Source organism: Poecilia latipinna, unplaced genomic scaffold (genome assembly GCF_001443285.1).
Source record: "Poecilia latipinna isolate Pla-1442-1.1 unplaced genomic scaffold, P_latipinna-1.0 Scaffold4116, whole genome shotgun sequence".
NCBI lineage: Eukaryota > Metazoa > Chordata > Actinopteri > Cyprinodontiformes > Poeciliidae > Poecilia > Poecilia latipinna.
In genome coordinates this window covers 1-13287 of record NW_015116732.1, presented here as the reverse complement: position 1 = coordinate 13287, position 13287 = coordinate 1, and the positions used below count along the sequence as shown (strand labels likewise).

Here is a 13287-nt window from a genome sequence, read left to right as displayed (position 1 = left end):
ACTCATACAAACCCACACAGGCGCTTTGAAAGCATGGCGCTTTCTCACTGTGTGTATCCAACTCAAACATTTATCCACTGTTCATTGCCCCCCAACAATAACCCACCTCCCACAGCCCTGATGTGACCCCTCCGTCAGCGGCGTAAACCTGAAGGGCAGGCACAGAGTTCACATGACTTTAATGACTCTTTGTTTTGTTGTTGTTGTCATTTTTTGTTTGCCTGTCAGAAAAATGAACAAGACATATGTAATCAATCCTCATGAATATCCCATCAACTCACCTGTTTTTTTTTATTTCTCTGCTTTCTTACTTTCTGTCACTCATTCTCTTTTGTTCCTCCTGCAAACAGTGTGATGCAATCAATAACTTACAAAAAGTGCCTGTGCTGAACACATAGGCCAACTCTCTTGCCCCCGTCTCCCTCCCTACCATTGCCCTCTTTCCCTCCCTCTCTCCCTCCCTCCCTCCCTCCCTCCCTCCCTCAGTTGCTCTGCAGCTTTTCTTTCCTGTCCTGTCTTCTCTCCCTGCGCTTGAATGGAGAGGCCGGGCTCTCTGGAACCCGCACCCCCCTTGCAGGGTGCAGAACCCGTTGCTGGGGTTCATGCTGCCAAGATGGAAGCGCCTCCTGCGGATGAGGGGGCAACATTTGCCAGCTCCAAGCTGTTTTGGTGTGGGTGTGTGAAGCGTTGGCTGCCTCTGGCCTACAGAGAGGAACTTTATCACGTCTTACGACTCACAGGCCCCCTGGTGAGTAGACGGAAACTGAAGTGTTGCTCTTTAATCTGCAAAAAGCTGCGATCGGAGTGACTTTACTTGATTTGATTTACTGTGTGATGTGTTGTTCATAACCCAGTTTAATAGTGCAATCATTTGCGAATATTTTATGTGTGCTGAAAGTAAAAAAAAAAAAAAAGCTTCTGCTTATCGAATAGGGGCATAATTAGCTCATGGCTGCTGATTTCACACCACTGCTATCTAACTTCTTTATTTTGTAGTTGCCTGGATGCAGTTAGTGGCAGTAGCTAAATCAGTCCAAACTGTGTTTCTACAGCTGCTGTCCCGGATTCTGAACTTTCTCCTGCCGTTTGTTATCACCATTTTTTGCGGTCACATTGGAAATGCAGAGTTGGCTGGATATGCCCTTGCCTCAGCGGTATGAAATTGTTCTTTTGCAGATTAACAATGCCATAAAGTTTGCGTGTGCATGTGTATGTGTGTGTGTTAGATGATTAGAAAATATCTCAGGTGTTTGAATTGTTATCAGTTCTTGACAGAATGCATCTTTTTATTGACAGGATTCAATCTGTGGATTTTTAGATGTCATCAAATAAAGTTTAGAGAATTATGTTTATTTTCAGTTCCAGTTTGTTCTCTTTTTTTCTTTGTTTTGATCAAGACTTGTTGAGAAGTAAGATTTCAGTTTTATTGTAGGACATAAAAGGGCTTCTAATGCAAGCAATGATGATTTCCAGACTTGTGAAAGTTCTTGTGTGAATGCTCTCCTGTTCGAGCTCCTCCAAAGAAAGAGTCAGTTTATGCAATTTATTTACGAAAATAAGGTTTACTCAATTTTAAACCTCTCCATAGAGTGGTCATTCCAAGGTTAAATAGACCAAAAACACCCAGCTGGGCAACACAGGGCACCAGAATGCATTATGGGAAAAAAAGCAAACCAGCTAAATAAGCGTTACTTCGGCATTTATGACCTTCCTAATCAATGCTGGAAGCCAAACATTTTCCCTGAAGGTTCTCTTTCCGCACACAAAGCAGCAATGCTGCAAAACAACAATGGTTTAAGAATAGCTTGAGAAGCACAAAGACTTAATATATGGACTTAGGCCGTTAAATTAATCAGAACTCTGTCCAGTGGATCAAGGGGCTCCACAGATCACAAGGCTGATCAGTGGACTGGTCAGATCACAAGACTGACCAGTGGAGGCCCCACTATGCAACTTGCAGGACTTAAAGGATCAGCTGTTAACATCTTAGCGCCAGATACCACAGTGCACCTTCAGAATTCTGGTGAAGCCCACCTCTTGGAGATGTTAAGGCTGCTTTGGCAGCAAAAAGTGGTCATGATGTTTTGCCTGACTGGTGTATTTAAAACAGGACATAAAGTTTAAAAAAAAAAAAAAATGTGTTCTTAACATGTGGAATTACATAAAACTTTCTAATATATAAAAATAGACTGACAAAAAGACACCAGCTTATACTTTGCTTCAGATTAAAAAAATGAATTTGAACTTCTTTTTAAACTATTCTTTCTGAAATATTTTCTCCAATGAGTTTGTGAGGTTTAATGTTTTACGTTTTAATGTTTTAAGTCCTCTAATAAGTTTCTCATTGGAGATGAGAAGGGCATCGCTCCATAGATAACAAAACAATAATAACAGGTGGAACTTTTTTTTTTGGGGTGGGGGGGGGGGGGGGGGGGGGGGGCAGGAGATTACAGCAATCAAACTCTTCTTATAATTACTGACCATTTTCTATGTTTTCATTGGTATTTTAATGATGAGCTACCAGTCTTGTAAATTCAAAACAGGACTCTGGCTGGTAAACTCCAAAACATTAATATTACATCCAAAAATTGTGGTGTTAAAAATAAAACCGAAACATGCCAGGCATGAACATTTTGAATCTAAATTTACATGCGATGTAGAGAACATAATGCATCATTCATGTAAAAATATTTCATTATGGTTAAAGTTGCTGTCGTTGCTCATCTGCTGGTAAATTTAAATTATTGTTAATCAATTTGTACTGAGTTGTGTATTATTGTCGCCAGAATACTGTTGGGTTTCTTGGTGTCCGAGTGTTTGCATGTTAGACATACAGAATACGATGTGTCAGTGGGTGAGCGTGATTTGCAATACACATTAAAGATCTAAAACAGTGGGAAAAAGAAGGCACTTAAAGTGACAAATTAAAATAGTTAAAGAAACACAACTTGTCCTGGTTCATGGCTACATGTACAGTATCTCCCTGTCTCCAGTCTGTCAAATGTTTTACGTGAATCCGTGGGCAGTCATTAACTTTGCTTGTGTGCCCTGTTTTAAAAGACGCATAAAACACTGGTTCTGTCAACATATGTGCAAAGGGTAGATAACCACATTTCAGACTTAGTTGAGCTCAGAATTATTGAAATTTAAGTTTGAAATAATCTTTTAATCCTACCAACGTGTTTCTTCAGGTTAAAATAACATTTATTATTGGAATAACTCAGTTAGAATCATGGCTTAAATCTGACAAAGTGCCTGTAAAGAGAGCTAAGCATTAGGGTTATGGCATGGAGACCTTTCAGACTCAATGACTTAGGATAACATTACCTCTCTGCAATGGTCAGAATATCAGTGGAAACAGACAAACAGCTGGGCGCTTGTAATGTTATCCTTTTACTTTATGTATTGAGAATTTTATAAATAATTGCTGACATGCCTCTACTCTCTTAAAATATAACAAACAATTTAAAACTTCCCATATTTATTGTATTTACACATTACTGTACATATGTGTATTCGTAAGATCTATTCTTCTAACCCTGAGTAGTTTGTATTAAACTTAAACTGAGTTTGCAAAGTTGATCACAAAACATCTTTTAATTGTAGGCAAAATCTAGACATTTGCGTGAACATCAGATTTAACGTGAAACATCTCATAACTGAGTTTTGTTGTCTGTTGCTTTAGATGATCAACGTGACAACAACTGCAACGGGCTATGGCCTGACGATGGCGTGTGATACTCTCATTTCCCAGGTGATCCGAGCGCTCCGTCGGTGATTTATTGTGCTTGAAACAAGCCACTGAAACGTCTCTGTTTTGCAGACATATGGCAGCAGGAACATGAAACGTGTGGGAGTTATTCTACAGAAAAGCACCCTGATCCTGCTGATGTTTTGTCTGCCTTGCTGGGCTCTCCTTGTCAACTCCCACAATTTACTGCTCCTTCTTCAGCAAAAGCATGAAGTAGCCCGGTATATCCTGCAGCTCTGATATCTTTATACTCTGTCTGGGATAAACTGTGGTTTAGAACATAAAATACAAAAAAGGCTTATCTTCATCTTCAAGGCCAAGGCTGACAGTTAAATTATCTTTAAGCAGTTTATTATTCAGCTTTCTACCTTTACCAGTGGACGAAATCTAGTAAGACCCCAAGTGAAGATTTCTATCTCTAGTTCATTTATTACATTTACAAACACAATAAAGCATAGATTTGAAAACATAATTTTCATTCTGCAGAAACAGGGTATGAAAAGTCAAAAATCTAACTGTGTTTATGGCACTTGTTGAAAAGTGTTTTTTTTTTTTTTTTCTTTTGCAACATTTCAGAATTGCCCACCTTTACGTGATGGCGTTTCTTCCTGCTGTTCCAGTGAGTACAATAAACTGAACTTGTCTATTTATATTTAAATATAAACTAAATACATATTTAAAAATTATGCATTTAGCCAGTAAAGCAATTCAACAGAAGTACTAAAAGCTGCAGTTTTACCAAAAATGTTCCACAGTGGGGAAGTTGTAGTCAACGTGCCGTCCTGTTTTAGCTTTCCACAATATATTCTTTCATATTGAGGCCAAAAAGTTTAACTTTGGTCTCATCTGGACAGGACACCTTCTTCCACGTGCTTTCTATTTCATACAAAGCTTTGTGGTGAACTTTCTTTCAACAACGACTTTCAAGTGTATCAACACTTATTGCCGTTCTTCCGTATGCTCCAAATTTTAACACCTGACCTGTAAATCTCTGAAGCTCCTTCAGGTTTAGCATGGGACTCCTAAACCCATTCTCCATTGTCTAGTCTCAATCTAACTGGTTAATGTCTGGTTTGGTTCTTGCCAAGTTGAGTTTAGCTCCACTAAATGTGAGAGTGAATATGAGCAAGAACATGAGCGGGAATGTGGGATTGTGGTTGAAGCTCAGATGGTGTAATTTTGCACATATATCCTTGGGTGCCAGCAATCTCTCTATATATTTGTTTGTTGTGAGCTGCTTGGTTCAGCTGACAATGTATGTGCTCTTCTGCCACAATAGATAAAAAGGTTTGGACCTGAAGGTTTGACGGTAGAATTATCAATCTGCAGCTCGCCATCTCATCAGCTACTATATGGCCTGAAAATGATGGTGGAGATGCTGCTGTTAGAGGAGTTTCCGTCACTTTGCTCATCTAGTGACGTAAATCATGTGCCAATCAATGAATGCAGTCAGCTGTCAATCAAATCCTTGCGTGCAACACACGGCTTGAGGTGTTTATGAAAAATGAGGAGGAACTATGGTGGACCTGGTAATAGAGACGTGGCTTTAGCTGCTTTTCTGATCGATAATCATTGCTTGTTTTGACAGTCAGTAGACGTCCATATCTTGATAGTGTTTTGAAGGTAATTGATTGTACTTGATGTAATTGTCCCTGTTACCCGAGTAAAAAGGTCTGAATACTTTTTGCTGGTCAACCACACAACATGCCAGATGAATACACTGGAGCTTATAGTTGGATGTGACAGAATGCTAAGATAGTTCTGGGGTTAGAAATAGGAAAAATAAATCATTTGTCATTTAAATTGTAGGGCTTTCCACAATTTGCATGTGTCCAAAGTTTTGCGGGTGTCCTTAGGTTTCCTGCAGTGGCATATAGGGGAGTCTGTGGTGTGTGGTTTCATACAAAAAAGAATACAAATATCCATGCTAAATTTGCAAAAAAAAGAATGTGCAGAATCAGGTGAAAGCCAGCTCATTCATACATTAAATCTTCTGAACTGACGGGTGCACTTTCTTTTTTACCATGGCTGTATGATCATGCTTAAAAACAAAATAAATCTTATAATATTAGGAATTTGTTGGCTTGATAGTTCTGCCATTCCTGGTTATCTTTTCATTCTCATTTCTAATGAACTAAGATAATCCAGCAGTTGAATAATGCAATTATTCAACTGAAGATGGGTAAGAAACACAATTTCCTTTTAAAAAGTCGATGCTGCGGGGTAAACTGTTTTCATCATGGCTGACTTTCAACAAAAATAACAAAGACGTGGAATACCAAGCTCTTCTTGCCATCTATGAATTTAAAGCTTTTTAATTAACCACTGATTTTGCTTTATTTAAAAACTTTGCTGCAATTTGGAGGCGTCACAAAAAATATGAATCAAAGGACACTGAATTACCTCCTGAAGCACATTAACCTAAAATCTGACTGTAGAGTTCACTCTTGAATGTTTAGTTTCCAAAGTTCATCCCACTTTACATGTATTTCATATTTTATTCTAAGATATATGACATTAAAACAGTACTGTCTTATTTACCTACTTATGCACTTAACACTAAATAAGACATTTGAGAATCATAGGTCTCAAGATCATCATAAAATTGTAATGTTTTAAAGATACTGCACACCAAGAGATATATGAGATCAGTCATATAAAAACTGACTTTTGTCTCTTTTTGTTCCAGGCTATGTTTTTGCATCAGCTGCAGGTTTCTTATCTACAAAACCAGGTACTTTCCCGGAAAAAGTATTTTTCTGCTCAGCTACGTTACATCTCAAAATCTGAGTTTGTGGAAACTTTTTAAGGCAAAACCTTTCAACCTGTTTTGACAGTTTAACTGTATTTCTTCTCTGATCCCGTATTTGTTTCCTTTTACTTATTTTATTGGTTTACCTAGTTTATTGGTGCAACAGTTTTCTACTAAACTTTCCATTTTGCTACCTATCTTCATGATGTCAGACATCATGAGGATAGTCCTCCCTGACTGGTTTATCAGATTTGATCATTATGATATATTTGACTAAATGATCCATTAATATTTAATCTTGTTGGATAATTTCTTTGGTGTACATTTTTCTTATACATGTGCTATTTTTTTCTGTTTTTCAAGTTTTATGGCCAGCCAGTGTTTGAAAATTGTCACTGCAGACTTCCTTTCTAATTCTAACTTCTATATTTTTGTATCTATCAGGGGATCATTCTACCCCAGATGTACACAGCTGCAGTAGCCAACATTTTGAACTTGGGGATCAATTTTCTTCTTATTTCTGAGCTCAAGCTGGGTGTAATGTAAGTGTGCCTAACATTTCCTGCCTTTGAAATTTTGATGGACTTTGTATCGACTGATATGGTATCAAACCTCAGAAGTGAGAACAGATAAAATACATAATAATCAATATAATCAAAAGAGCAGGAAGTCAAAGAGAAAGGGAAGGTATGCATTCAAGAGAAGTATTTTTTTCTGCATTTTATCTTATAATTTGTCTTTGAAGGGTAATTTGTTTTTTGTTCACACCGAGTCAGCAGTTCACTGACGTTTATTATTTTTGATCTTTATTTAGAGAGAAAGGGTCATAATAGGGCAAAAACAGACAAGAAAGAAATGTTACGGCTCATTCCAGATTCCAGCTGTACAAACATTTGATTCATCAGCAATTTGACCAATCGGGTCTCCCTGTTCGGGTCGCGTCTCCCCACTTGCTCCATATCAACCAGGGACACCTGCTAAGGGCCTATTGAATGATTTTACTGTCCCTTTATGTGCAAGTCGCAGTGTATGTTTTTCCTCTGTATGGTTCTGCAGAGATACACTTGTAAAATTACATCTTTACACCGTCTGCCGTAAACCAGATTAAGAAATAAATCCGTTCTGTCGTGTGTGTGTTTGCAGTGGATCAGCGACTGCCAACAGCCTCTCTCAGATCATCATTTGCCTTCTGTTGTTTGGCTACATCAGGTGGAAGAAGCTCTATAAGCAGACATGGGGAGGTAAGATCAAGAGGCTCTTTTATCAATAGACTGTCACAAAAATATACTTGGATTCTTTATTTCTGATGATTATGGATTGAAGACAGTGAAATAATTTTTTCACTGTTTTGCCTGAATTACACCATTGTTATGTGGCATGGAGGTGATCAGCAAGCAGATCTGCTGAGTTGCTAATAAAGACTTTCAGCTCTTCTGCATTGACTATGGAGACTCAGAGGTGGACAGAGCAGCCAAAAGTTTGTACTCAAGTAAGAGTAGAACTGCTTCAGCATATTTTTACTCAAGTAAAAGTAAAAAATAGCTGTCTAAGAAATTACTCAAGTAAGAGTAAGAAAGTATTTGGTAAAAAGTCTACTCAAGTAGCTGATCAAATTATCAATCATTTAATATTTAAAAATGACACAACCAGACGGACCAAATTGTAAAGTTAAGTGGAAACTTTGGTATTCTAAGGACCAAAATGACAATCATTCATATAAGCAGAAAAAAAATATTACAAAATCAGATGAAAGAAGTTTTTTCCAAATCAGTTTCTTTCAACAAAGAAAAAAAAATTAAGAAAAACCGCAGGAGTGTGTCTGTGTCTGGTGAATGTTTGGTTAAAACATTTTTGTTTTCCATTCACTGGGTAGAAAATCCATAAATAACAAATAAAATGGTTGTGGCTCATGTCCTGGATACATCTGTGTACTTTGGTTCTTGAAACATTGACTCCATTTGCAGCACAGACGTTGTGATTGTCCCTAAAACCTGAAATGAGTAAAAGCTGCAGTTATAACCATTGCTAATACATCTTTTCTATCCCATTTTTTCCTTTCGCTTAACTTTCCATTGATACATTTTATAGTTTCCTTCCTTGTAAAGGGTTTGTTTGACTATCTACTGTTTTCCAGATGATTCTATGGAGCGTGAAATATGATTTCTATTTAAAAAATGTTTGTTTTTTTTTTTAGAACTATTCTAATGTCATACAGTTTTTTCCTCAAGTTTAGTTAATTTTGTTAATCAAAATTAATGTCTAAAATTAAAATATAAGATCCTGACAGATTAAAAAATATTACAGATATTTATCTGGGTTAATGGAGTCGTGCTTTTTTCTAAGAATCTGGATAAACCTTTTTGCAGGTTGGTCCACTGAATGTCTGCAGGGCTGGGGTTCCTACATGAAGCTGGCCGTTCCCAGCGCATTCATGATCTGTTTTGAGTGGTGGGTCTGGGAGGTTGGAGGCTTTCTTGCAGGTTTGTGTTTTATATTTTCTTTTACACAATCGCATCACAATTTTGACAGGATATCTTCAAAATCGTCTTGGCAGACCTGATAGAGTTTCTGTAAATTGGTTTCTTGGAATGGAGCAATGATTCCCAGCCTGTGGAAATCCTTAATATGATTTATACATACAGACGATAAAAGAAACAAAAAAATTTTAATCATTGTATGTTGCTTTTACACCTACATCTGTCAATTACAAGTCTGTTCATGGGATACAACTCAACTAAAAGAATTAAGTAAATTTATGATATTGGCTCAATTTATTTATTTAGAAATGTGCTTCACCTGCACACATATTAACTCTTCACAGTTAAATTGTCAGATAGATGCATCATCCTGAAATTTTTTTTTGTACATTCTTTTTATTGAAAAAGGTAAATCCTACTTGTTATGATGTATTGATTTAGTTTTGCTCCAGTCTAGTAATATCTGTTCCACTTGCTGACATGCTCTTTCCCAAACTGTTATACTCAAACCCAAAACTTGTGATTATTTTTAGGTTGGCTTGGAGAAGATGACCTGGCTGCCCAGCATCTGATGGTAGAAATAGGAGCCATAACATACATGGTACGCATCATTAGAAAGAAATGATCACCGGGGTTATTTACAAACATAACCTGGACTGAATAATATATGCTTTCTTGCAGTTTCCTTTAGGTATCCACGCTGCAGCCTGTGTGCGTGTGGGGAACGCTTTGGGAGCCGGGAACACATCAAGAGCCATAATCACCTGCAAAGTTGCCTTAGTTCTTTCAGGTATGAAGATACTTATTACATGCATTTGAAGTAGAAAGAATCCAATACATTGCTTTAAAAACATGTGACATGCACAAGTAATCAGCCATTGATTGATACATTTGATGTGTATTTGATGATTACTCTTGACGATTTTAATGCTTGTGCTCGATAAAACGGCTCGTTTGCTGTTCCCAACATGATTAGTTAGTGTGTCATGTTTTTATCACGGAAAGCACTTTGAACTGCCTCTTTGCTGAAATATGCTACATAAAGAAACTTGACTTAAAGGGTCTTTCAGTGTTTAGCTTCATCTTCTTCAACTTTAACCAGTTTCTTCTGCTACAACCACCATATTTTACTGTGGTGCATTCAGAGTGAGGTCAGTCGAAGTTTTCTGTCACGTATGACTTTTCTTTATTCCACATATTTCTTGTGTTCCTTGAAAGGCTTCCAGCAAACTGCAAATTGGATTCCTTATTGCTTTTATTTTGTCAATCTTCTGTATATTTGTGAAATGTGTGACTAAACAAATCCCCCTTAGCTAACTCAATGATGCTTTGTTTTGGTCTGTCACATGATCACCTCTAAAGTTACAGTTTATAGTTATAGTTTGTGGTTTGAAATTGACAAAAAGTGGAATTAATGTTAGCGAAAGACATTTTCAAAAATTAAACAGCTCTGACACATTCCTACTGGAAGGAAACCGCTTGTGTTATATCCAACACATATGATGGTTATGATCATTGCGCGTCTCTTAACACCAATCTTGAATAATTTGTAAAGTGTCGTATCTTTTCTTTGCACCACAGGAGTGCTGGCTCTGTTCCAGGGGTTCATCCTCGCTGGCTGTAAGTCCGTCATTGGCTACATATTTACCTCAGACGTGTGAGTCTTCCAGCCAACACACATTCATTCCTATGCAGTGAATAAGCAGCTCTGTCTTGATGTGCTCACCTTGTCTTCTGCAGCAAAATTGTGCAGCTCGTATCAGACAACTTGACAGTTTACACATTTCTTCAGTTCCTTGATGCTCTTCTGGTATGTTTTACTTTTGTGTTTTATTTTAATTTGAATTTTTTTCCATCAATTAAATGTTCTTTTAAATATTTTTTGGGATCCTTCAGTGTGTCTGCACAGGGATTCTTGTTGGATGTGGGATGCAGAAAATCGCAGCCGTGTCAAATTTGATATTTTACTACCTCATCGGCCTGCCTGTCGGAATAGCACTGATGTTTTGGGCCAAGCTGCGAATATTAGGTAATTTGTTCTTGATCATCTTTTCTGTCCATATCACCACATCACAACATCAAAAATGCCTGCATATGCTCTTGTCCAAACATTTTGCAACTGGTGCAGAGACAGCTGGGTGTTTTGTGTCGAACCTTAAATTAGGATTAACCAAAAATCCTGTTTTCCCCGGACATGCTGACATTCTGTGCAGTGCATCCAGCAGCTTTCTGTTATTGTTGAAAAAGTCAAGGTTCTCATTGTTTGACCAATAGACATACTTAAATTGACTAGTGCGATACATGGAATACCACAGCCTTTTTTTAAATTTCCTAACGGTTGGTTTTTATTCAGTTATAGGCAAGATGCTTTATGGACAAAACACAAAATAAATGTACTTTATACTGTTCTGGTCACAACAAATGGGTGGCAGGGTGAACTGTGCACACAGCTGTTACTGCTCAACTTTCTAAGCTACAAAAGACAAAATGTTCGGGATGCACCAAATTTGATATTTGATATTGATACTGCTACTATGGCAATGTTTTTTACCAACATGACAGAATTAGATATATTGCCCGATGCTTTCTGCTTCTGTGTAATCTCCCACAATCCTGCCCTGCATCACAATCACTGTCACATGGCTCAATAAGTAACACATAATCTGCCCCCTAGACACAAACAAATGGCAGCAAGATGGAAATAAAATTGGTTGTTCATATTGGCGCAGATTTGCTTATTGGACCGATACTGATATGTTAAAAAATAACTGACATTGGCCAATACCCATGTTGATTGTTTCACCAAAGTGTTTTATGACTGGGCCAAGTGTCCTCTTTTTTGGATATTAAAATATAACGACCACCTTAAGTTTTTACAGTAAACTGGAAACATGTCTGGGTTCTGCCTTGTAGAGAGTGAAACCTGAAGACACGATTCTCAACTGGAAACAGGTTGAATCCTCCATCTGAGTCAGAGACGTCGCAAATGAATAAATAAAATCTTGCTGTCGTACAGACGATGGACAGACTTATTGGGGTTTTGTCTGCAGGAATGAGGGCGTCACCCTAGTTTGTTGGGGCAAAGAAAGAGCCAAGCTGAACGGTAGCTCTGGTGATTTACTGGCCTATCAATTTTACAATCTTCATCTGTGGCTATCCCGACTAAAACAATAACATCATGGATACAAGTGGCTGTATTGAGCTTCCTCCAGAGGGTGCCTGTGTTTAGCTTGATCAGTTTTATCAAATGTTATCCGCGCCAGAAATGCATTTTTGTTGGATAAAGCAAACAGACGGATGCTTAAAGGTCAGATTTAATCCATTCAGTGATTCCTTCATGATAATTTCATAGTGGCAGAAACAATAATTGAGATTTCGAGCATCACTCTGCAGCATGCAGTCACACTAAATTTACTTTACATTAATCAGCATGTTGCCCTATTTTCTTGCATTTTCTTTACAATTGTTAGTACATGCATACTGAATGACCGGCTCCTAAGAAATAAATTGGGAATTATGTTCAATGTTGATATTTAAGCTCAAAGTTATTTGTAAAGTCTAGTGAGTCCATCCACCACTCTTCCAAGCATTCATCATTTTTCTTCCACAATTTGCCTCCTGCTTTTTGCTGTCCACTTAAATCAGACCTACACAGACCAGCATCACTCCTTTGACCTTGTGAAATAAGATGATTATAGTCTCTGTTAATATTTCCTTTGTTAATCAATTAGGAACATCATAAAAAGCCTTAGGAAAGCGTGTTGGACGTACACATATTTCAGACTTTTTGATTTCATCTTCTAACTGAAGGCAAAAGCTCTTTAAAGTAACTCAGACAATGGATTTGAAGCTTACTGTATCTGTGAATAATATTTGTTTTGTTACTTTAAATAGATACAAAAATAGGCCCAAGAGCAGAAATACTGTCATGATGAGTATTTCAGTTTGATTCAATAATAAAAAATCTCAAATAAAATTCAGTTAACTCATTTGGTTACTTTCCTTTACTTAAATCAAAACTTGCTTAAGAGCGCAGTAGTTATTTGTCATATGTGCTAATCTGTCTTTTCAGGCTTGTGGCTCGGTCTCCTAATTTGTGTTTTCATCCAGACGGGTTTCTTCCTTGCTTTGATCTTTAAAGCTGACTGGAAAAAAGTGACGCAGAAGGTGAGCTATTCTCTTCTTTCTTTATAAAAGTATACAAATGTTCAAATAAGAAGTGGATTCAATAATAAAAAAACAAGATATTTTGAAGTCAAACTAAGCTGTGATATATATATGTTGGACCGTCATTTATGCTTTTTAAG

General features: G+C 37.4%; 1 protein-coding gene across 1 annotated transcript; it reads left to right on the top strand.

The window, feature by feature from the left end:
- The first annotated feature begins 487 nt into the window (after window positions 1-487).
- Window positions 488-13189, top strand: LOC106942211 (multidrug and toxin extrusion protein 1-like). The gene is made up of 15 exons (XM_015025440.1): window positions 488-748; window positions 1053-1154; window positions 3686-3754; window positions 3824-3972; window positions 4328-4370; window positions 6441-6485; window positions 6948-7045; window positions 7647-7744; window positions 8870-8983; window positions 9514-9581; window positions 9662-9770; window positions 10562-10637; window positions 10721-10790; window positions 10877-11009; window positions 13053-13189. The coding sequence occupies exons 1-15, from the start codon at window positions 536-538 to the stop codon at window positions 13172-13174; spliced, it is 1509 nt and encodes a 502-aa protein (XP_014880926.1). The 5' UTR covers window positions 488-535; the 3' UTR covers window positions 13175-13189.
- Window positions 13190-13287: the final 98 nt, after the last annotated feature.